We start from the raw sequence: 23066 nt of genomic DNA on the forward strand, positions 1-23066 counted from the left end.
GGGCTACAGAAACTGTTCATGGAAATTAATTCTGAGCCATAATCTAACGCAAGGGCTCCCCACCACTCCCAAAGGGTCATTTACTCTGGAGCAGGGTTGGGGCAAGCCCATTCACAAACACAGACTGGGTGAAGAATGGTCTGAGAGCAGTCCTGAGAAGAGGAATTTGGGGGAGTTGGTTGATGAGATTCTCAGCATGAACTGGCAGCATGTGCTTGCAGAGCAGAAGGTGCATCACCTCCTGAGCTGCATAAAAGAAACGTGGGCAGGAGGTCAAGAGAGGTGATTCTGCCCCTCTGCCCTTGTGAGATCCCACCTGCAGTGTGCTGTGCCCAGTTCAGGGACCACAACCAGAAGTGCACCTGTTGTAACCAGTCCAGAGGAGTGTGATAAGGGTGATCAGATGGCTGGAACATATTAGATAGGCAGAATCACATGTGGAGATTCACCTCCCCTTCTGTATTCAGTGGTGGAAAATGGACACTTGGATAGATGGATCATTTGCAAGCTAAAAGATTCAGTAATGACTACCTAAAAACATTCTAACTGCATGGAGGAACCTAACTCCAAATAAAATTAGGCACATGCATAAAATTTTTCAAGGTCTGTGTTTGAATTTCAGAAATGGAGATGAGTGACAAAAATTTTATTGAAATCATGTAAATGTTTAGAAATAAGTAACTGAATATATTAAAAATATTACATGTAACTTCCCAAACTCACACATACACATAGGCTGTTGCAAAAATGAATTGTCACATACATGAAAAACTTTATATCATCTTCTTGAACCATGAGGAATAAAAAGCCCAAAGCAAATGTCATATGCAAATAGCCATAGGCATCAAAAGTTTTGGGGAAATAAATTCTAGAGTTGGGCACAGATGATGGCAATTAAAAAGAAACAAATATATGTTAATTTTCATTACTTATTTGATTAAAGCTACTGATAATTATGCAGTCATGTGGAAATATATTTATTCAATACATTTTGTTTTTATGTACTCGCCTACTCTCTTTCTAAAGAAACTCTAGTCAAATTAATACACACGTTTTTCATACTCAAACACACATAATCAAATAACTAGCCTAGGATTCTCTTCCAGTATATATGGTAAAAAGATCCACCATAGAATATTACAAAAATGTGTTAAAAAACCCCTTTTACTGGGATGGGTGGTAACTCCACTACATGAATCTCCTCCTTCTTTCTTTTTCTCCTTTAGACAATGCTTTGAGCATTCCTATGTACTTGGCACAATGCAGTTTTTATGCTAGTACATGTTTTACATAACAATCAGGAGAAAGAAATCTCTGAATTCCTGCTCTTGACCATGATGCTGAGACTAAATAATGTTATATGGAACTAAATTTATTATTACTTTGCCTATTATTGAAAATTGACAGGTCTTTCCAGTGAAAATAAGAGAAAGATTTTCAAGACCTTAAGTGTAAGATTAAATTTTAAAATTTAAATAAATTAATTTTTTATCTACCTAAATCTCACAGACTGGAATTTGATGCAGTTGCCTATGTGCAAGTATCTATCTCACCTATTAGCAGATGAGACATCCGAAAAAGGCTAGCAGATGGAAAACTGGACTTAAGGATAGCCACTTTTCCAGTGGCTGCTAGGGGCCAGGCAAAGTAAGATGTATCCTGGTTTCAGCTTAAATCACAGCAGATGCAATGACTAAAACTGACGTCTTGGATTCCTTCTGTAAGTGACGAAATGACAGAGGAGCCTATTTTAGGGAAGGATTAATTGCCCTCCAGAAATATTTATCTCTTTCTATTTATTGTAGAGCAAAACTGATTTACCAGATTGGATCACATATTCAAATTTTAGCTGGTTGAAATTAAGAAAATGGGTCCTGTCTCAAGCATTCCCAGTGCTACATACTTTTTCTAAGGATCAGAAATGTTTTCATGTAAACCAAACAGGTCTAGTCTACAGGACATACACTTATTATTGTGGCAATGTGTTGACATTGTGTTGGCAATGTGTTTCCTCCTAACCTGTAAGTCTGTTTATCTTGATTTATATTACAGCTTTAGTCAAAGAATTGAACCAGCCAATGTCTATGGAAAGGTTTTTTGGAAATCCTGTCTCAAACTGCAGTTTGCCAGCGTCTACAGAGATAAAGTTTGGTAATGCCAGATTTTAAACCTCAGCACATGCTAAGTGGCCACAAAACATCTACATAGTTAATGCATGACAACCTCTGAAGTTTTTGAAAAACTTGAAATCATTCATCTTGAAGGACATAGGCATGCATATATAGCCCAATTCCTTTCTGTAAAATTTCCAAGTCCAACAAATGATTTTTTTGTTTGTCTGCCACTTGTTGACAATGAAATAATGAAATAATGTGGAGGAGGTCCTGATAAGTCATTTCCAGCTGCCTCTGTTTCCTGTTGAAATATCTTAAAATAACAGCAGTTAAAAAAGCAACTGATGTTGCAGCTCTTCTATATTGTTTAATAATCACAAGTTCAGCTGCACAATTCCATTGTCATCAAATGGCATGTGTTATTGGCTTGCCATGAATACAAATGTTATATCTTAAAAATAATGCCTTTGCCTGGACCTCTTTCAAGTCCTGAAGATGGTTTTAAACTCACATTTCTACAAAATTCATGTGATGAGAGGTCTCTGGGAACTGTTAATTTTGGCAGTACCTAATTCACACCCACAAACATGGGCAAATGGGAAATGTATTTTAAGACACAACTCCTTTTCTCTTTGAGCTAAAATGTTTTTCTTGGCATAGGGATTACTGCTCACCACCAGTTAAGGTTTGTGGGAACATTCATAATTATTTATTTTCTAGAAGTTACTGAAGAAAAATGACTGATGAAAATTAAAATTATATGTATTTTTTAGATAGCCATTGATGGTGTTTTTTAAAATCTGGTAGTTTAAAGATGAATCAGCACGTATTGAGATTGGAAATGGAATGAGATCATCAAATTTAAGTAGCATAATGCATTTCAAGCCACTAGTACAATTTGGTTGTTTAGGGTTGACATATAGATGGATAAAAAACCCTCCTTTATTTGTCAATCTTCAGTATTTCTTTGATGGAACTGGGATGGTGGAAATGGTCCAGAGGAATTAAGGAAGATTTCAATTCCTCCTGAAGAAATTTTTTCAAAGTATGAAAACAGCTGATGATCTGATTCATTATCACAGAAGTTTTCTTGCTCGTTAACATCTGTTTCATTTTTCCTTCCCATTCAGTTTAGGCTTTACATTGTTCTCAGTATATAAGTTACTTCTTCTGTCTTTCAATACGTAATTATAACAAGTCTTCCTCCATTTTTAGATATTTTTTTCTAGCCCTTACCCTTTAATTTCATTTTTCATCGTATTGTGTTTATCCTTAAACATCAGAAGCCATTATACCTAAATATTCAGAGAATGAGACTAGGAACATAATTTTCCTTAATTTTCCTGTGTACTGACATGTAACATCTGATCTCCTCATTATGTTTCTTTTTCATTTTTCTCTAAAGGCTTTGAGAACAAAAACAAAAATTGAACCACTAATAATGACATTTATACATGTCTTACTCATTTTATTTGCACTAGCTAAATTCACATTTTAAAGTTTGCAATTCATCTATATAAGTAAGAGAAATACTGTTTTCTTGCTAGCTATTATGGGCAATGTTTTGCAAGTGGCTATAAATCCATTGTCATAATTAAATGTAGAATGAAGGACAAACCCCCAAATCTGACATTTCTTTCAATTCAAAGGCCAGACCAGTTTGATTGGACATTTTCTAGGGGGAAGGAAAAGAAAATGCCTTTTGGTTGTTTTGTGGAAAGAGAAACTGTCACACACATAACAAATCTTATTTATTATTGATTTTAAACATCTCAGTACCTTCAGAGTAGTGCATAGGCATTAAGAACAGCTGTTTTACTTATAGAACTTGGACATTAAAGAGATATTTAGTATTAATTAAAATGGAGAGGTTTCTTTCTTGGATATGCAAAGTCAGGTCTTGACTTTTAAGGGTTACCACAGAGTTTCTGCATGAGCAGGAACAAATGACAGGTAATAGTTATGCAGATGGAAGTGGGCTCCTGTTTCTGCATTTGAAGATGTTTAAACATGCTCCAGGTTCAGACCATTAAAATGGCACTGAACTTGTGTGGATACACTCTTCCAGAGAGATCACCTTCATGCAAATGGGACTAGAGAATTTACCTATTCGGCATATACAGCCCACAAGTTCATTTACAGCTGTGTAATTGATTATGAAGAAATACAATTTTCAGCTATTAAGGAAAGTAAAGTCCAACAATTCATTTGAGTTAATGCATTAAATACATTTTTCCTAATAAAAATTATAAGAAATCTTATTAAGTCACTCAAAACATCCAGTCTCAGAGTCTAACATTAGCTGATTATGTTGATTGGATTTCCCTCTATAGAGAGCAGAGGGGATGATTTATAGCAGGAACCACACGTTTCCCACCCAAATGTTAAATAATCATCATTAATGCTATGTACTGTATCTTCCAAATTTAATGGCTCATATTGATCTTAAAAGATCTGTTTAGGGCTCATCACCTTCCTTTTTCCCAAAAGAGGCCTATGAATATGACATAAAATTAAAATTGCATTTTAATCACAGGGAGGAGAGTACCCATACAGTAATAATTTCAGAATGATTGAACTCATGTGTCCAACACAGAGGATTAAAGACTCTGCCCCACCTGAAACCCAAAACTCCTGTCTCTCAGATGTTCCAGGACCCAACACATCAGGCATAGCCTCCCACAAAAAAGTAACATCTGGGACATCTGAAAAATGCTTGAAAGTTCAAGGACTGGAAGACCATGGCACGAAGAACTCCTCTGGTGTACATAAAATTGAGCAACTTTTCCCTTCCTGTTAACATCTTAATGACCCTGCACAATCGACAGCCAGCCAAGAGTTTTGGTTCAGAACAAACACAGTTCATCTCCCTTACAATGATACATCACTCCTGCATGAAGCACTTGGGTATTTTTAACCCAGCATCTCTCCTTCATTGGGCTTTTCAGCCTGCTTGAAGCTCCTCTGTGTTGTGAGCTCCTTGGCATGCCAGCAGTTCAGCTGCCATAACAAAATGCACAATTTTAAAGAGCTTGTTTTTAAATTAGTGTCATCATGAGATATTCATTTGTAAAGTGCTTATTTAACATCTCACATAGATTTCCATGATAATTCCTAATTACTTTACTTATTGTTCCTACAGGATGTTAGAGTAATAAGAGAGATGATGCAGATAAACACAAAATCAAAGGGGAAAACATCAAAAGTGAGGAAAAGCACAGAACACATATATGTCTCTACTGTCCAAGAATAGCACTGTTACCAGGATTGAAAAATAGAAAATCACTTTTATAGTAGAGCAAAAGGTCTGATTGTTCCAATAAGACATGTCTCTTAGGATCTACAGTCCAGGATCTTTTTAAATGTGGAATTTCTTGTCTCGATAAGACTTGGAAACGTCCCCATTTTCCAACCAGAATCATAGAATCATATAAATATTTGGGTTGGAAATGACTGCTAAAATCATCAAATTCAACCATTAACATTGCCCTGCCAACTCCATCACTAAAACGTGCCCACTCTACCACCACATCTACATGTCTTTTAAATCCTCCCACTATTTCCCAGGGCAGGCTCTTCCAATCCTTGACAACCCTTTCTGTGAAGCAATATTTCCTAATATCTGATCTAAAACCTCCCTGGCACAACTGAAGGTCTGGGGATAGAAGAAGGTGTACTAAATGTGATCTTATTGAATGTAATGATCTTCTTGAAGCAGATCATGAATATTATGGTTTATAAAGCTGTCCTAATTTTATACAGTTAATTTACGTCTCAATAGCTGGTACAGTGTTGTGGTTCAGATTTTGTATGAGAGGAATGTTGGAACACCCTGATGTTTTGTTTTTTGATGAGTAGCAGTTTTTTAAAACAAAGTTTCAGGTTAAATTTCTCTCTATACAGAAAGGGAATGATTTTGTTATGCACATTCTTTTGCAGTGGATAACTAATAAATTCTGGATTAGTGTTGCTGAACATAAAGCTGCATGGAGGAAATACAGTAAAAAATCACAGACCAGCTGTTAACAAAAGCCCAGTAATGAACAGTGTCAGTTAAATTAGTTTGTTCAAAACAGTAACTTAAGTAATGTTCAGGACTGACAGAGTTAGCTACTCTCAACACATTTTTTTAACATTGAATTTGGGAATTAACGAATGACAAATCCCTCTTATACACTCTGTATTAATCTGGCATGGGATTTTAAGGCACAGTAATTAGTTAGTCTTCCTAGCCAACCTCCTCAAGAGAACATCACATAGCAAAGACAAGCTGAATTGGTCGTGTGAAATCTGGGACTATTTCATAAACAAGAGATTTTAATTTCTTAAACATATTTTTAAGTGAAGAGTATGACAAATACAGCAAAATCAGATTTATTAGTGCACAAATAATTTAATTCAAGGTAAAGATAATTCAAGGCTCTAGAGAATTTTTCTTAATTAGCATTAATTCAAGAACAGAGCTTGGTTCAAATGCAGAAGGAAAGCGTTTATTAAGATACTTGTTTCCGTTCAACTGATTTTTCCAATAACCATATCCACTGGAATACAAAATTCAATTTAGAAAACAATTTACTGTATCTTAATTAAATATCACAGACCGTTTAAACATTTTTTTCTCAGATCTATTAACAAGATAGCCAATTAAGATACTAATTCTGAAATAAAAGGCAAATTGTACCCTGTGATTTACACAATGTCTCTGAGTTTAGGAGTTGTTTATGGGAGGACTGGCTGAGAACAATCTCTAATTTAAATGACTGATTTACCTGTTTTCTCCTGAATACTCAAATGCTTCCTGTCTTTTCAAATATGTGATTTTCCTGTAAAAGGCTCAGACTGGGAGTAATTGGACTAAAATATTTTAAGGACTGAGATCAGTAGCTGGAAACCTACCTAAGAGCAGTGAGTAGAATCTATCATTAATTTTTTTTAGAATTTAAGATTCATAGACAGAATCCAGGGGACTTGGGTGTTAAGACCTCTGCAGGAATAGGCTACATAAAATACTTAGAAATAAAGTTAGACAAAAAAGTAAAAACAACACAAAATTACATAAAGATAGGAGAATAAATATCAACAGCATCATGGGGTAATATGATATTGACTTTCTGCTCACTAATTGTCTTTAGAAAGAGTATAGAGTATACAATATTTAAACTGAGATTTAGAGGAGGATGAGATGTTTGTGAATCTTGAGAGGAGGCATGTCCCAGCTGTAAAAGGCTGCCAGGGCAGAGTGCTTTGCAGAAATCAACACTTCCTGAAATGCTCATGGGCAGAAACACAGTTTATAGTTCACATTACTTTTTGACTGTTCCTCATGACTTGATACAGAATAAGGTCAACATTTCATTTCAAAATTAATTTTTTTTTTCTGGGATGAAAAATAACAGAAAAGCCACCTTTCAAAAAATGGTTTTTGTATTCCTTACAGCTACTGTGTCTGATTTGAAAGTCCCTTAAAGTGCCAGAGTTGTTAGTTTTGTTAAAATTGTTGTGAAAACTACAGTAGTTTTATGACTATAAGGCGCACCCTTTTGACTGAAATTTTCACCCGAACCGGAAGTGCGCCTTATGTCCGGTGCACCTTATATATGGGCAAAAGTTCAGAAATTTGCCAAACCGGAAGTGTGATCCACGAGCTGCTGGGGGGAGCTGGCAGGGCCATGGCTGCTGGGTGGAGGCAGGGCCGTGGGGCCACGGCTGCCGGGTGTAGGGGGCCCAGGGGGCCCGTGGTGCCCCTCCTACTGGGTACAGGCAGGCCTGGGGACCCACTGCACCCCGGCAGGCATACCCCAGACCCGTGGAAGCAGCGCTGAGTGGCGGCAGGCATGCCCTGGCCCTGGGGAGGCGGCACAGAGCGGTGGCAGGCGTGCCTCGGCTCTGCCAGCTACAGGCGGGCGCGGGGGCCAATGGCTGCCGGGTTGAGGCGAGGCCTTGGCCAGCAACCACACGGGGGAGCTGGGGGCGGATCCTCGCTGCAAAAAACTAGTGCACCTTGTAGTCCGGTGCGCCTTATGGTCGTGAACATTCCCAGTGTAATACAACTGTAATGAATTGAATCATAGTGAGGGGAATGCTCACAAAAACAAAAAAACAAGCAAACAAATAAACAAACAAATAAAAAATCAATATAAAGGTAACATCGTCTAGCTGCAAAGTTTTGTAATTTGGGATTGAAAACAATGTAATTTGTAGAACTCTAGAAAGATCTATAATAATCTAGAAAGATTTTTTTTTTTTTAATTCTTGAGGGTTTTTTTTCAGAACTTTGCAAGAATATGTATTATCACAGGAGAGGACTTTTCAATTCCTCTTCTATCAAGAGAAAAGTTGTATTTTCTCTAAAGTGAATATTTTAAAGAAAAATCATTTGTAGTAAAATTTCAATACAGTTTATTCAGCAATGTCATTGATAAATATTGATCAATATTTTTTTTTAAATAGCAATTGATTTATTTTGAATCAGATGAAGTTTCTGGTTCTTAACCACTGATAGAGATTCTTATAACAAAACAAACATATACAACCTTAGTAATTTTTTTTAAAAAGCAATTTTCAAAAGACAGCAGTTCAAAAATACCCTTGCAGATAATCTGCAGGGGTATAAAACTAATCTTAGAAGTCATTTACCTTCTTCTGATAGTAAATTCTCAGTTGCAACAAGCATATAAAATTTTAGTATCACTGCATGAGACTCTGGTTGCTGTCTTAAAAACCCTGAGAGAGAAGGTCACCATTAAAGCTGCTTCATATAAAGCAATCTTAGAAACTATTTTGTGGTGTATCTATGCATCCAGATTCACCTTTGTCTGTCTCTGATAGCTCCCAGACACTAAATCACTAGAAATGTGAGGATGCAACCTCCTCAGACAGAATCAGTGAAGCTGATTCCAGGCCAGGAAATAAATTTCTTCCTTGAAATTTCTCACAAATAACTGTTTTGAGCTTTTGAAGTTTGTAGCCTCCAGGATAGTCTTGGCTGGGAATTCCCAAACCTGGAAGAATTTTCAGACACTTGTTTCCTCAGAGTCAGGGGAAACACTCAGTCTATTTGGTAGGCTCAGCTGTCCCTTGACACATCTAACTGATAGATCCTTTTTAAGGTGAAAAGGCAGCAGAAGGTGTCAGAACCTACCTCTGAGCACAGAGAGAAGGTGCAGAGGTATGCAGAAATGTGAATTTACTATTCCATTTCTGGGAAAAAATAATTTAAAGTGAAGAATTGTATTTTCTGAACACGAATAAGTTCCTATCCTTGAGTAGATTCCCACCATAGATATGCCCTTCTTTTAAAGAACAGATGTCTATTAAACCTGACTTCACATCTGTCCACCCACCTGAAGAAAAATGACATCTCTGTTTTCGCAGAAAGCCAATATTCCCATCTGAAAGAGGGATGCATTATAGAAAATTTTATCTTCCCTGATTCTCAGCACACAATGGATGTTTGGAGGCATTCACCTCAAATCCCCAGCAGAGGAAAATTTTCCTTATCTTGGTCTGAATCACTCTGTATACAATGCCTACAACTTGCTACTGATTATTGGAGTAAGCTCAGGCCAATTTAGCACTGACCTTATTTAAAACGAGTCCTGTGCTTCTCAATCAATGCTGTATAATGGTGAGATAAAAATCTGTTTAAGTTAGAAATGAAATTCCTATGGAATTTCAGCAGTAGATATAAAACCATTGCTGCTTCTTTTGAAGAGCAATTATCTCCTTTTCTCTTATATGTATGACTCGAGGCCCATGCAACACTCATCTCAGGGAAACAAAGAGGATAGATATAACCTGAGTTCAGGATTAGCATCACTCTTAGAGAAATGTAACAGTCACCACCTGCTATAAGAAAGCCTCAGATAAAACCCAACAACTGTTTCCTTGCCTGGGATCTACACTCTGATCCTTAGCTCTTCAGAAGGAAAGAATTAATTTTCAACTGGTTGGTTGGAAACACCTTGACTGCTTTCCTATGGTTAGGAATTTCTCCACCTCCCAACCAGATTATTACAGTTGAATAAAATTCAAGCTCTGTGGTACCTGCACTATTTCTTTGTTGTAGTTCTCAAGGTTCTCCTTTGGCCCTGTTGTTGCCAGCTGGGAGAGAGGGGTTAATGCTTTGCTGGAGTATGAATCACTTACGGTTACAAGAGCACAGCTAGAATGAAATAACAAACTACCATGGAGCTTCTGGCTGACAGTGGGTGAAACTGGCATATTACGTTCAATTTAGTGCAAAATAAGGGGGGACATGAGTAGAAAATACTAACAATCTTTACCCAGCCTTTGTACTGAGCGACTCCCCATGACAAGGACTCATGGAGCAGCAAGAAGTATTTATATTTCTGACAGAGAAATTGCTGCACAAGTAATTAAGCTTTCTATTTTCTTATTGCTAGATAATATCAGTTATATACCTTATAATAATAAGAAAAAAAATGCACATAAAGTTTCTCAAAAAATGCAACTAAGAGATGACAGCTCCAGAAGCAGTTCTGTCTTTGATTTTTATTTTAAAGACCAAAACCAATTGTGCATTCATTAATGTCTTTCTCTGAAGGCGATTTCAAGTAATGAGCTATCAACAAAACCAGGCAAACAACCTGCAGTTGTTGTTTCAGTTTCTTGACATTCCCTTCTAGGAAAGAGTTTCTACACTTTGTATAAATATCTGGCATCAGGTCAAGCAGCTAAATAACACATTTTTATATATTACTTTTGCTTAAAGCCCCATAAAATCTCTATTAAGTACAAAACTAACCACAACCCCTCTAGCTTGTGATGGTCATCCTCCTCAACATATTGCTGATTTGACATTACATTATAACACAGTTTTTCTCATGTCTGAAATGCTCAGATAAAATCAGATCTTGGGTGGCATCTACGTGATGCACATTTGGCTATGAAAAGTAAACTGATTTAACTAAGGTTTGAAACTTTTGAACACAGATTTCAGAAATGTATTTAACTGACTTTGTTTTAACTCCTAGGATACAAGGAATAATATTCCTTTCGATAGGCATTGGTAGAATTTTATTAAGAATCAGGTCAGCCAACATATTTCAAAATAGTCAGCATCCAAGATTAATGCTGATTTGTGCATATCAGCACTTCAAGACACAGAATGCTTTAAAACATACCAGTTAAAACGTATTAAATCACCATGTTTTATAGCTATACATTTTCCCGGGATGGAGATGATTTACTCATTATAATTCAGCCAGTCTTCACCTCCTTCACTGTCACTAACCACCATAAATAAAGGTTGAAAAATATGACCCCTTAGTAAATATAAATTTTATTTTATAACTTTAACTTCCTAATTAAAATACTGCTCCTTTAATCAATTCTGTTGTTACCCACTTCTAATATGAAAATGATCAACAAAGTTCAGCTTGGGCCTTATTCCTTGAAATAGTACGTGACTTTTTTTATCTGGTCTTCTTGAAATTAGCATATTCTTGCCATGATTTGTAATATCTTTTCAAGGCAGGAGTGGACCAAATTCCACCAGAATGAGGTTTAGTGATTTCTGGTACTTCATTCACCCTGTCACTTGCCTTCAGCCTTAACCTCTGGAGAGACAGTGGCTTCACTAGAAACTATCAATTCAGCCACAGTGAGGGGGAAATGTGCTGCTCTGCGTGCTTTGTCACTTTAATAGAGTGATAGAAAAATGAATTTCACCACAGGTTTACAAATCAGAAGTTTTCATTAGTCCAAGTAATATTCTTCCATACTCACTCACCAGAGTTAGTGAGATGGGTTCACCTGTATAAGTCTCTGCTGTGAGGGTAATGTTTCTATGCTCAGATCTTCCAGGTGTTTTAAGTACAACTAAATCAACTCAAATGCGAAATTGGAGAAAAAAATCTACCTGCCTTTCCTAGTACCACTGTTCTCTAATTGAAAAATGGAACACGTGTGAAAGTAGTTGCAATGCTGGGACAAGGAAACAATTGTTGTTCAAGGGGTCGAGTATTGATGGCAGATTTGCCGAGAGAAGAGACAGCTCCTGAACTCCGTGGTTTGGAACAGATTCTCTTTATCAGGACACAGTAACGTGTCAAACACTTGGGTCTTCCCCTGTCACAAATACACTCTCTGTATACAGATGTGTGTGTAGTTTGTGTGTGTGCAGTGAGTCAATAGTCCTGGGTGAAGACTCTGGGATGATGCAGACAAATCAGAAAACAAAGAGCTAAGAAGAAGTAGTGGAAAATATCATAGACACTTGCTGCAGAGAAAGACAACAGAAAGGAAACAGATCTTAAATGTTAATCAGTACCTTACAGCAAAACTCTACTTGTCAAAGTGTTAATTTTAGAGAAGAAACAGGATTTTTTTTTTTTTGATAAAAATTGTTTTAGCTCTCTTAATAATCAAAATTCTGTAGCTTTTCTAAAGATCAGAAAATCTCAAACATAATGCTAATTTTCATCCTGTTCCAACTCCCTTTAAATTTTTCTAGGAATATATACTGGATCACATTTTTCATCTTAGCTTAAATGTTTCAAAAAGTTACACTTTACTGTGTAGCCTGCAGCAAATTGCGGAACAAAAATACTGGGGTTTATGATCTTAGTTTATTTTTACCTCTTGAATTTATGTTTTTGAGAAGAAAGTATCTCATCTTTTCTCAAGCTTGAATAGAAAATGTTTTCATTGCTCCAAGGGTATTTTTGATTCCTTTTCTTAGTTTTGGAAGAGTCTTTTTCATTCTCAAAATAGGATTATATCAGAAAATTCTATGTGATTGCTGCCTATCATTCTCAGAAGACATATTTGCAGAGAACAGTCTTAAGTCACTCACTCATAGACTTCTCCAATTCTGAATTTTAATAAGCTGTGGGATAAAGTAGCGCTTCTAAGTCAAATATAAAATCATAAGCATACATCTCTTGTGTGAGAACAGAGAGGCACCCAGAAATGCACACGATTTCCCAGCAATGCCTCTGACTTACTTTCATGCAGAACTGCAAGCACAGGTCTGTTGGCAATGTGGAGTTATTTTTAAGATAGCTGCATGGTCTATTTTTCAACCGTGTAGGTCATCGCATGAATTTGTCATCTTGCAATGAAGATAAACCTTATATAATTCTTCAGGATTGTTTGACATCTCTTTCTCTGACTTTGCCTCGTGTCTCATTTCCACTGGCATAATAGAGATCTCATGTTATTCCAAAGTGTAAAATCTGTTTTCTGCTCATACTGAAAGTTGTCAAAGCTAAACAAGGGTAGGCATAAGTCTTCAAATATAGAAATTGCAGTCTTAGAACCTTCTTTCTTTGTTCCCATGGGTAAGACAAGAAGTAATGGGCTTAAAAGAAATGCAGGTTTGACTCCAGGAAGAGTAGTTAAGCTTAAGAAGAAGTTGACTGAGAAGGCTGTGTAATTTTTGTCTTTGGAAGACTTTAAACAGATCTATCCAAAGATGGATCAAGCACAAATTGGTAGAGGTGAATCAGTGCAGAAGTAAAAGACTTGAAGGACATCCTGAGCCACTGCCTTTTTCTACAGTGCTGAGGCACAATTCTATTCAAATATATTGACTAACAAAGCCATCAGCCTTTGGCTGTTAATGCTAGTTGTAGGTGAGAAAAAGTAACCTTTATTTACAGGAAGTGAATAATTCAATTGGACGCACATGATTTGTCATGTCACAACAAGGTTAGAGGGAAGGGATGACATCCAGAAGGAATTTGACAGATTTTAGAGGTGGACCCACATGAACCTCATGAAGACAACCAAGGCCAAGTGCAACGGGCAGCCCCAAACACAAGTACAGGCTGTGCAAAGAATGGATTGAGAGCAGTCCTGAGGAGAAGGACTTGGGGTTGATGGTGGATGAGAAGCTCAACATGATCTAGCAATGTGGACTCCCAGCCCAGAAAGTCAAATTCATCATGGGCTGCATTGAAAGAAGTGTGCATGGAGAAACATAAGGAAGTGATTCTCCCCCTCTACTCTCATGAGACTCTGGATGGCTGCTTCCAGCTCTGGGGTGCTAACAGGAGAAGGCTGTGGACCTGTTAGAGGGAATTCTGAGGACGGACACAAAGATGACCACAAGGGCTTCCCTTACAAAGGCACTAAGGCTTCTCCAGGAGAACTTTGCTCCATCCTGGTCTGATGTCACTTTCTGCCATTCATTTTCTGCTGACCACTCCCAGAAACAACACATTGGTTTGATGGACCTTTGATCTGGCCTGATAGAGTATTTTCTAATGCGACATTTTCAAATGTGTAGAAGGTATGCTCCCTTGCCAATATGCACACTTGAAAATTCTTCATTGTTTGCTTGATACCATGGCAGACATCCACCCCCACACCACCACCACTCACCCCAAGGAGTACATATCATTCCTGAAATATCAAAATGAAGACATTCTTCCAAATTGGTGTGGAATTTACTCCCATCTCCAACTACCTGATACACATTACTGACTGTAAAATTGGATAACAAGGAGCAATATTTATAAGAAACAGGTCAGATGCCAAATGGAAAAAAAAGGGATTTTAAAGGCATATAAGAAAGTTTAAAAAGGCAGGCAGATTGTTTTGGTTTCAGTTTGATACGTTTGCCTCACTTGTCTCCCTAAAATCCTCAGGCATAGTTTGTGGAGTCTGAACCACAGAAAGGAAATTATGTTTGTTTAAATCGTTGCACAAAGAGCCTTGGCCAACCACTTCACTGCTTCCATCTGCAGCAGGACATCACTGCTATTCCTCACCCTGAGGGTCTCTGAGCCATGAGGCTGCCTCAAATGGAGACCATAAAGCTGCTGTTCAAAACTAAGTTTTGACCCTGTCATCTGCTTTACTTCTAAAGGCTTTGTCTGGATATAGGAGGGATGACAACTTTTCACTCCCCTAATCTCTTTTCCAACTCTAGGAAGCAAACCTTTGTTTTGTTGTAAAGTTCCTGGGGTTTTTTTTGGGTAGCCATGAAGATTCTGACTTAATGCTGCTATTTGCAGTGCATTTAATTACTACATATACAATGATACCTTCTTCCTTGGGTGACACATTGATGCCTGAACAAGGGAACAGAGATAAATAATGAGTGGGCAGCAGTTGTCTTAGAGGAAACAGCTTTCGGGTGAGGCTGCACCACACTTCTGCCTGCTGTGGGTTGAAGAAAACAGACCAGACTGTTCATACAGGCTGGGGTTGCACAACTGTACCCTAAAAGTACCTTTTCACCTGCTTATTTTGTCCCGGAGGAGATAGTATTTATATTGCATTTATCTTCCACAGTTTTGTCACAGGTTAGGCAGTAAGAACTATTCCAGATAGAAGAAATTTGTCTGATTAATACTTCCCAAAGCAGCAGAAGTAACCAAAAATTAATCTAGAGCACATTTCAGGTCTACAAAATTTCATATCCTAATTTATTTCACAACTACTTCTTCACAAATTGGACTTGTACAAAGACAGAAAAAAGGCATGTTGTACAAAAATAGAAAAATGCATGTTAACCCACCCTACACAGCAAACGTTCCAGAAGGAAATCACTACATCCTTTGTAGTGAGATCTGTCTTCATCCAACAGATACTTTTTAAAATTTCACCAAAAAAATTATTTTTAAAATGTTAAAAATAACTGATTTCCCCTAGATCATCCATCTTGCTTTAATTTCAGTTATAGTTGCCCTTTTTAGTTGCTAATCAACTTTTTTTCGTGTATATTGCTGAGTTTCCTATCAGCTGAATTACTTTGGGGACTTCCTGGAACTAATGTTTCTCCACATTTTGTTCTCCCTCCTTATCCTCATCCCTACTACTTAGCTTCTACTTAGCTCTTTTGCTGCAACATCTCTTAGAATCAATAACAATTTCCTCCAATCCATCTCCTCAGGACTTAAGCAGATATCTTATTAGGAGAGGTGATTTGTGATGGAGAATATCATTGTTGTCCTGAGAGGAATGGGCAGGGCTTCAGTGGTCCTTCTGCCTTCTTGCAGAGCCTCACTTGAATTGTTTGTGATCCTCACACAGCTAGGAGTGGTATCCAGCCTTTACCCATTCCATCTGGATATACTCTGTAGCCATGGCATGCTTCTGAGGCATCCCAAGGCACAGACTTCACATATCACAGAACAGAGTGAACCTTGAAAATGAAGGGTGTGGTTCTTCATCTCTGCAAGGACATTACAGCACGTAGTCATCAAGTCCTGACTACGTCAAAGAAGATGGAAATTCTGAAGGATGCCCTGCAGCTCTAGGTTTCCCATTCCTTTGCTGTAGGTATTGCAGCCAAGTCACAGATTTTAATTTCTGTAAATCCTGGTTAAATTAAGTATCTAAGAGTCATGTAGAGATTAAATCAGACTGATAAATTTTAGCCATGGTTCTTCATCTGGACAGCTGAAAATCAGAATCAGTCCTAGAGCCTAAGGATATATATCCATCTCACATAAATTTTTTTATTCATTGTCTATAATTTTGTCACTTAATACAACAGAAAGTCTGGATAATATTAATTAACATTTTAAAAAATCAGATATGATAGTGAATACAGCAGTAAATCTGATACACCATATGCCTATATGAACATATGAAGCAAATAACAGTCACAGTAATTTCCTGAAGATGAGCACTGCTTGTGGAATGCCAGTTGGAAGTGGAGACATTGAGCATTTTTATATACCTCTACCTTCCCTTTTGAATCACAGAATCATTAAAGTTGTAAAAAACCTTAAGGATTATCAAGTCCAACTATTCTCCACTAACCATATCCCCAAGTAGGCGCATTTTAAACACTTCCAGGGATGGTAATTTCACCACTTCCTTGGGCAGGGAATTATTCCAATGCCTGACCATTCCCATGCCCTTGTCCTCTTGTAGGTAGGAAATGTCGGACTTGGAAATGTCTTTCACTTGGAATCACAAATTCTTTGCAAAATTTTTCTCTTTTGTTTTTTATGTGTACACAATAATTATTTTGTAATAATTAACAAATCAACCAGGAGAAGTTCTTTTGTCTGGAGGTAGAAGGCATATACTGACTGCATCCATGAATTTTAAAGTTCTTCTACCCCAAAACACAGTATCTGTGTCCCAGCTGCTTCTTGGTAATAACCCCTCGGTAACTGCTGTCACCAGCACCATGCTGAGTCCCATCCCAAAAGTGTTAATTGATATAAGAAAAAATAATTCCAGCAAGCAAAAAAAATAATATAATTATTCAATGCTGTGGTAGTGTTTCCTGAAACCATTTCATTTAGGACAGTAATAGTCCTATATAATAGTCCTAATACTCATTTCTGCTGCAACTAATAGTTTCTATTTTATTAAGAAAAGTCATTTGACCATTAAGATATTTAGCCATTCTGAGACAAGTTTTAGAATCCCTGCAGATGAAAGGTGTAAAATGAAATTACCATTTAGAGAATTATCACAGACATTTTGTCCAAAGATCAGAAGCTAGGGGTCTGTGGGTTACAAGAGGAGCAGGATGAAGGTGGGTGTTTAAAATGAAAGACAATTTCAGCTGTTGGATCTGAATATTACAAAAAAATGAGGAATAGCTGATAATCGTGTACAACCAGGCTGGTTTTATCTACACAATTAATACTCCATAGTTCCTTCTGAGATCTGTTTCAAAGTTATTCTGTTATGTGACTGTATTATTTATTCTCAAATTAATTATCTGTAAGGATATCTCCTGGCATATGACCTGTGAATGCCAGAAGAAGTGAAGACGAGCAGGTGAAGCCTGGTGTCCATATCTCAATTAAGTTAAGTAAAGGTTAAGTTAAAATAGCATTTTTTTCACACTTGAGAGTCAGAACATTTACCTTTATATTTGAGGTTAAGTAAAATTCTTCAAGATGCATGAGGTAAATATTTGCCAAGCATTTGAAATTTTTTCAATTAATCAAAAACTCTGGAATGTTACAATTACTAATGACACGCCACCTTGCATATCTGTCACAGGCAGGCAATGCATCTTCAGATACTGCATGGTAGGTCAACAGTGGATAGTTTATTGAAAGGTATCTTTTTCTTCCCCTGAGGGCTGTAAAAGATAATTTATGTGATATGTATTCCCCTTGGTCAATCCATTCTCTGTTTATCTGAGCATAAAACAGATGCTGAGAAAAATCCATAGCTTAAAAAAATCCCAATATTTTTGCAAGGCCTTGGATAGAAAATATTGGGGTGAATCCAAATTAAAAATGAAACATAAAGAAAAGAGGAAGTGGAAATGTTGATGTATTTATGGTTTCTCATAAAGCTGTGTGGTTTTGTGACTTCAGTTCTTTCTGTGCATTTGGAAAAGAAACAAAGTAATTCTTCACTAAACAAAACAAGAGGGAAGAATTTGTGGGGACACAAAAAAGTATTCATTAGTAGATGGAGTTTTCCTTTTAAGCCCATTGCATTCCAGTGAAAGGCACTCTCACTACACTTGGAATACCCTTTTGTAACCTTCTCAGTTGAATGGATAGCCCAGAGCAACTCCAGGCTCAGACGATGAATGAAAGTACAAATCTTATCCTAGTCCATTTTCCCGCATAGCGTTGCAAGAGAAATTAATTTCATGAGCCTTCCTTAATTTCAGATGTAGCTCTTTCCCCTTAGAGCACTCTGAACCATCTGTTCTTCTCAAAATCTCACCTAGTGTCTTTTCTCCCTATGAATGATGTACAAAAAGGTCCCTAGTATAATCTGCTTGAAAGAGATCTGGGTTCATACTTGTGTCACATCCATCCCAGGTCAGTGCCTTACATGGTTCTCTACAGAACCAACCAACAACCCTCTCTTCTGAGCAACAGTTAAATATTCACAGACAACAGAGCCAAACAGTCAAACACAAGAGAGCACACAGTACATCAAGGTCCTGGAAAACAGAGCTTTAAATCCTTATAGGAACTCAGGTTATCCCTGGCAATGATATCATTGTCTTACACCTCATCTATGTCAAGATGTCTTCTTGCAAGTTCCCTGTTTGTTTTTTTTTTCTTTTTTCTTTTGCCCCTGCCTCAAAGCCTAGAGATTAGCCCATAGAGGAAGGAGAACATTTTTGTAAGAATGAGTATTTTTGTGGAAAAACAACTTCCCACACTCTACACATGGTTCTTGCTGCATGGCAGAAACAAAACCCTACTCTATAGACAGGGTGTCTCAAAGCCTAATGCAAGTCCCCAGCTGGCAAACTAGATAGTTTTTTTTTGTTTGTTCATTTGTTTTATTTTTCCCTGGCTTAATAGATTATTTTGATAACAAATTGGAAACAAATCTACTAAAAAATATGTCATGCTCCAAGATCCTTGGGATCTTTGAAGTGCAGAACCAGACGTAAAGGGACCATATCACTCCAGTTATCTTTGTCTAATCCACCAGTTCTCAGCCATTACCTTGGAATCTCTGACAAAAAATTGAAAGGATAGAAAAAAATCCCTACACTTCCCTTTTTCTTTCTTTGTAAACACTTCCAGTCCATGCTACATTTTTAATTAAATTGTGTGGTACTGCCACAGGCATGGATACACCTCAAATGGCCAGGTAGAATTAAAGACTTTTGTTTCAATTGGAAAGACTTTATAGTTTAGGCTTCTAAGAGAAGTTATCACTTTCAATTCACTGAATGGAAGTCATATACTGAATAACAACTTTCTTATAATTACAACAATTACCACTGCAGCTAAAACCAGATATTTTTCACAAAGAAACTAAACAAAACAAAACAAAAAAAAACAAACAAAAATTTGAAATAAAACCTCAAAGCCTGTTGTCCTTAGACCTTACTTTTTAAAAAGAGATAATCTGAATTGTTCTCCTCTTATTCACAATCAACAGTTCCTGAAGTCCTTATTCATAAAAGCATCACAGAGGGCTAAATTTAGCACTGTTGTGCCTAAATCCCATACAAAGTTATCTACAGTTTGGAGTCTGGAGTAGTTAAGGGTCAACATATGTTTTGAAAATAATACTTATGTGCTTTTAAATTTGGGTACTGCTCCAGATAGTTGGCAATTCCTTGTATTTAGGACAGAAGAAGATAGTAAACATCCTATGGCATCAGATTCAGCTAGAGATAGTGGAGGAGGCATTTACTCCAATCTACTCTAAACGACTGACAAGTAGGCTCTTCCACCAAAGGTAGTGATCAACAGAGTCATTGAACAAACCCTTTGCTAGAATATGATTTCTCTGAGCTACTTGGAATATGCACATTACAAACTAGGTCTTATTTTGCTTGATTAACTGTGGAGACAATTCCATGGCTACATGGAAGTGTCTGAATTATAAACATCTAAAAATGTTTAGATGAATCTCACCTTGAGGGCTGTGGTCCATTTGAGTGTCCAGAAAAGGACCAAGACAGTCCGTGGAAGTCCCTACAGATAAAATGTATTTGAAAAGAAGGGTGGAGACAATTGCCATGTATCGGAGAAAGAATTAAGAAATGCCCATCTGAAAATACCAAAATGTGGGCTGAAGTCCAAGAGTAAGGGCAGAGACAAGAGCCCCAGTTGTTGCCTGTTTACTTTCCCTTTTGCCCAAGGGGGAAGGGCAACTGTGTGTATCAGGGCAGATTGGGAACAGAGGTTGATGTCCAACCAGTTGGATAGATAGTCTCCCAGCTGCCAGCAAAGTCCTTGGAAGTTTCCCTGGAGGTCTTACCATGACTTCTGGTTTCACTGACTCCATTTTACTTTACATTTTGTGTTCCTGTCAGGTTCATGCTTAGGACAACAACGGGGGGTCATCCCTCCCATGCTTGTGAGGTCATCCTTCTAATAATTGACTCCCAGTATACTCCATTTTGTTTTCAATACATCATTTTTTCCTGTGTTTTTTAAGATCCACTTGTGAAAATCCCTTTAGGTTCACATGGATAACTTACTTCCGTGCTTAGGAGACCAGGATCTTTTCCTTTTGGTTGAACACACACTAAATGACTTTTCCTTTCTTCCTTTGGAAAGGAAACACTGATATCACTGAGCTAAATAAAGGATTATCTGTATATTGCCCTTAGGACAGTATGCACATCAGCACATTGGCTCAGGAAGAAAAGATGATAGTTAACAAACTTTGGTAGTTCTGTTTCAGGTACACCCAGAGGCTACATCAGAAATTCGTAACACAGAGTTACTGGAATGAGACTCAGCGTCAGGCTGTATATGCAGACAATGCATTTTAAGCTGCAGTGAACAAAATGAGTGGTATCAAAGACTTGTGTGTCAGCTTTCCATTACACATTGCTGATAAGAATGGCCAAGCAGACTTGTGTTTGCTTGGCAAGTCATGAGAATGATGCATGTCTTCTTTGACACAGCTGGCATTACTTCCTATCTTTTAGATATGCACAGGTATAGGAGAGGCCATGGGTCTGTGCTTCACGTGCAGAAAACTGGACCATTTTCTTGGTTTTGCCTTGCTGACTAAATCTGCTGGCAATAACTGCACAGTACTACTCACCTGCCCAGCAGCAAAAACTCCCCAGCGAGTCCCAGGCGCCTCATAGCCATCAGGAGGCCTCTCACAGTCATGCCTTCACAGAAGCAGGCAACCACTCTTGCCTTGGGCAGGTGGCTCCGGAGCTTTCGCAGCAGCTTGTCAAAGCTCTGCTCTCCAGCATTACTGTAGATCTTGTAGGAGTGTGCAATGCAGATCCCTTCCTTGGCTGCCATATCTTTGAAAGCTTCCATTCCACTTTCACCATAGTTTCCTGAATACAAACAGAAACACAAATGCATACATTAAAATCTTCAGCAGCTTTTCTTCCTTCGGAAACATCAGATATTTTAAATGTGTTATATATCTGCAGAGAGATCACTGTACCAATCCTAACAATAGCACTCTAACCTTTTAAGGAATCAATTCTTCAAGACAAGGTCAACAAATTTTCCTAGAAAATTCACTGCTCTTCAAGAGACTTCATCTCTGCCTGAACCAAAAGCTGTTGTGTACCTGCTACCTGTGAGGATCTGGTCCACAATGTGTGCAACAATATATATACAAATGACTACATCTTTTGATTCTGTTAAACTGACTAAATGTGGCCAAATACTCTGTGATTAACTTCAGAAAATTAAAAAATATATGTTGAGAATTAATTTTTAGGTGTAATGTTTGAAATATATGCAAAAAAAAAGTCCCTAACATCACCTAATTCATAATGCAATCTGAAAAGCAGTATTTTTTTTTTTTTAGTTGGAGTCAAAAGTACAATTTTTATTGTTGAAGGAAAAACTTTTATGGAGCATGAATAATAAAATTGAGGATTACAATTACAGTGATGACTAGAGCACAGGTGATCTCAATGTGCTTTAATATTTTTTCTGGGTTCTTTTCCTGTTTGCTTGTTCGAATTAAATTTCTACCAGTGGTAAAAACTTCATATTTTCTTTCAATATCTTCTTCCTCTGTGTAGATAAATTGGTAATAGACATTAACAGACCTTTTTTTCTTTATTCTGTCTCACCACAGAAACTTTCTTCACTGCCAGCTCTACATAGAAGTCACAGTGCTTAAACAGTGGGTGTACTGATACCACTGACAATCATCCTGACCAGGATTGTTTGTCTGCTTCCCTGTGCTCCTCCATCTGCCTATTGAAATCTGTTTCATGTCTCATTTAAATAAGAAGGCCTCTGAGGCAGGAAATTTTCTCAAAAGTAATGTCTGAAACCCTCAGTAACATTCCACAGAAATACAATCTGTTAATTAATTAATAAAGCCGTAAGTGTAAAGTGATGATGTTGCAAGAAACTGCTGATCCTTCAAAAATTTGTTAGCTTGCAAATGGAAGAATCTGTAATAAAAATTCTCACTTTTACCAGCAGAATTACATGTACATAGGAGCATTGACAGTGAAAATATATGTGAAGCAGTGAGGATCAGACCTGGATTTGGACTGTCTTTTTTTTTTTCACTTTGGACATTGGAGCCACCAAGCATTCACCTTGCGCACCTGGGGACCCATCACTA

General features: G+C 37.4%; 1 protein-coding gene across 5 annotated transcripts in view; it reads right to left on the minus strand.

The window, feature by feature from the left end:
* The window catches only part of GRM5 (glutamate metabotropic receptor 5), a 258426-nt gene that overhangs the window by 120574 nt on the left and 114786 nt on the right, over positions 1-23066 (minus strand). For all 5 annotated transcript variants that reach the window (XM_033085942.2, XM_033085952.2, XM_033085967.2 and 2 more), the window contains one exon: positions 21555-21804. In XM_033085942.2, the coding sequence (XP_032941833.1) occupies positions 21555-21804 (250 nt within the window). The remainder of the gene's footprint in view (positions 1-21554; positions 21805-23066) is intronic.

This window comes from Catharus ustulatus, chromosome 2 (assembly GCF_009819885.2).
Source record: "Catharus ustulatus isolate bCatUst1 chromosome 2, bCatUst1.pri.v2, whole genome shotgun sequence".
Taxonomy (NCBI): domain Eukaryota; kingdom Metazoa; phylum Chordata; class Aves; order Passeriformes; family Turdidae; genus Catharus; species Catharus ustulatus.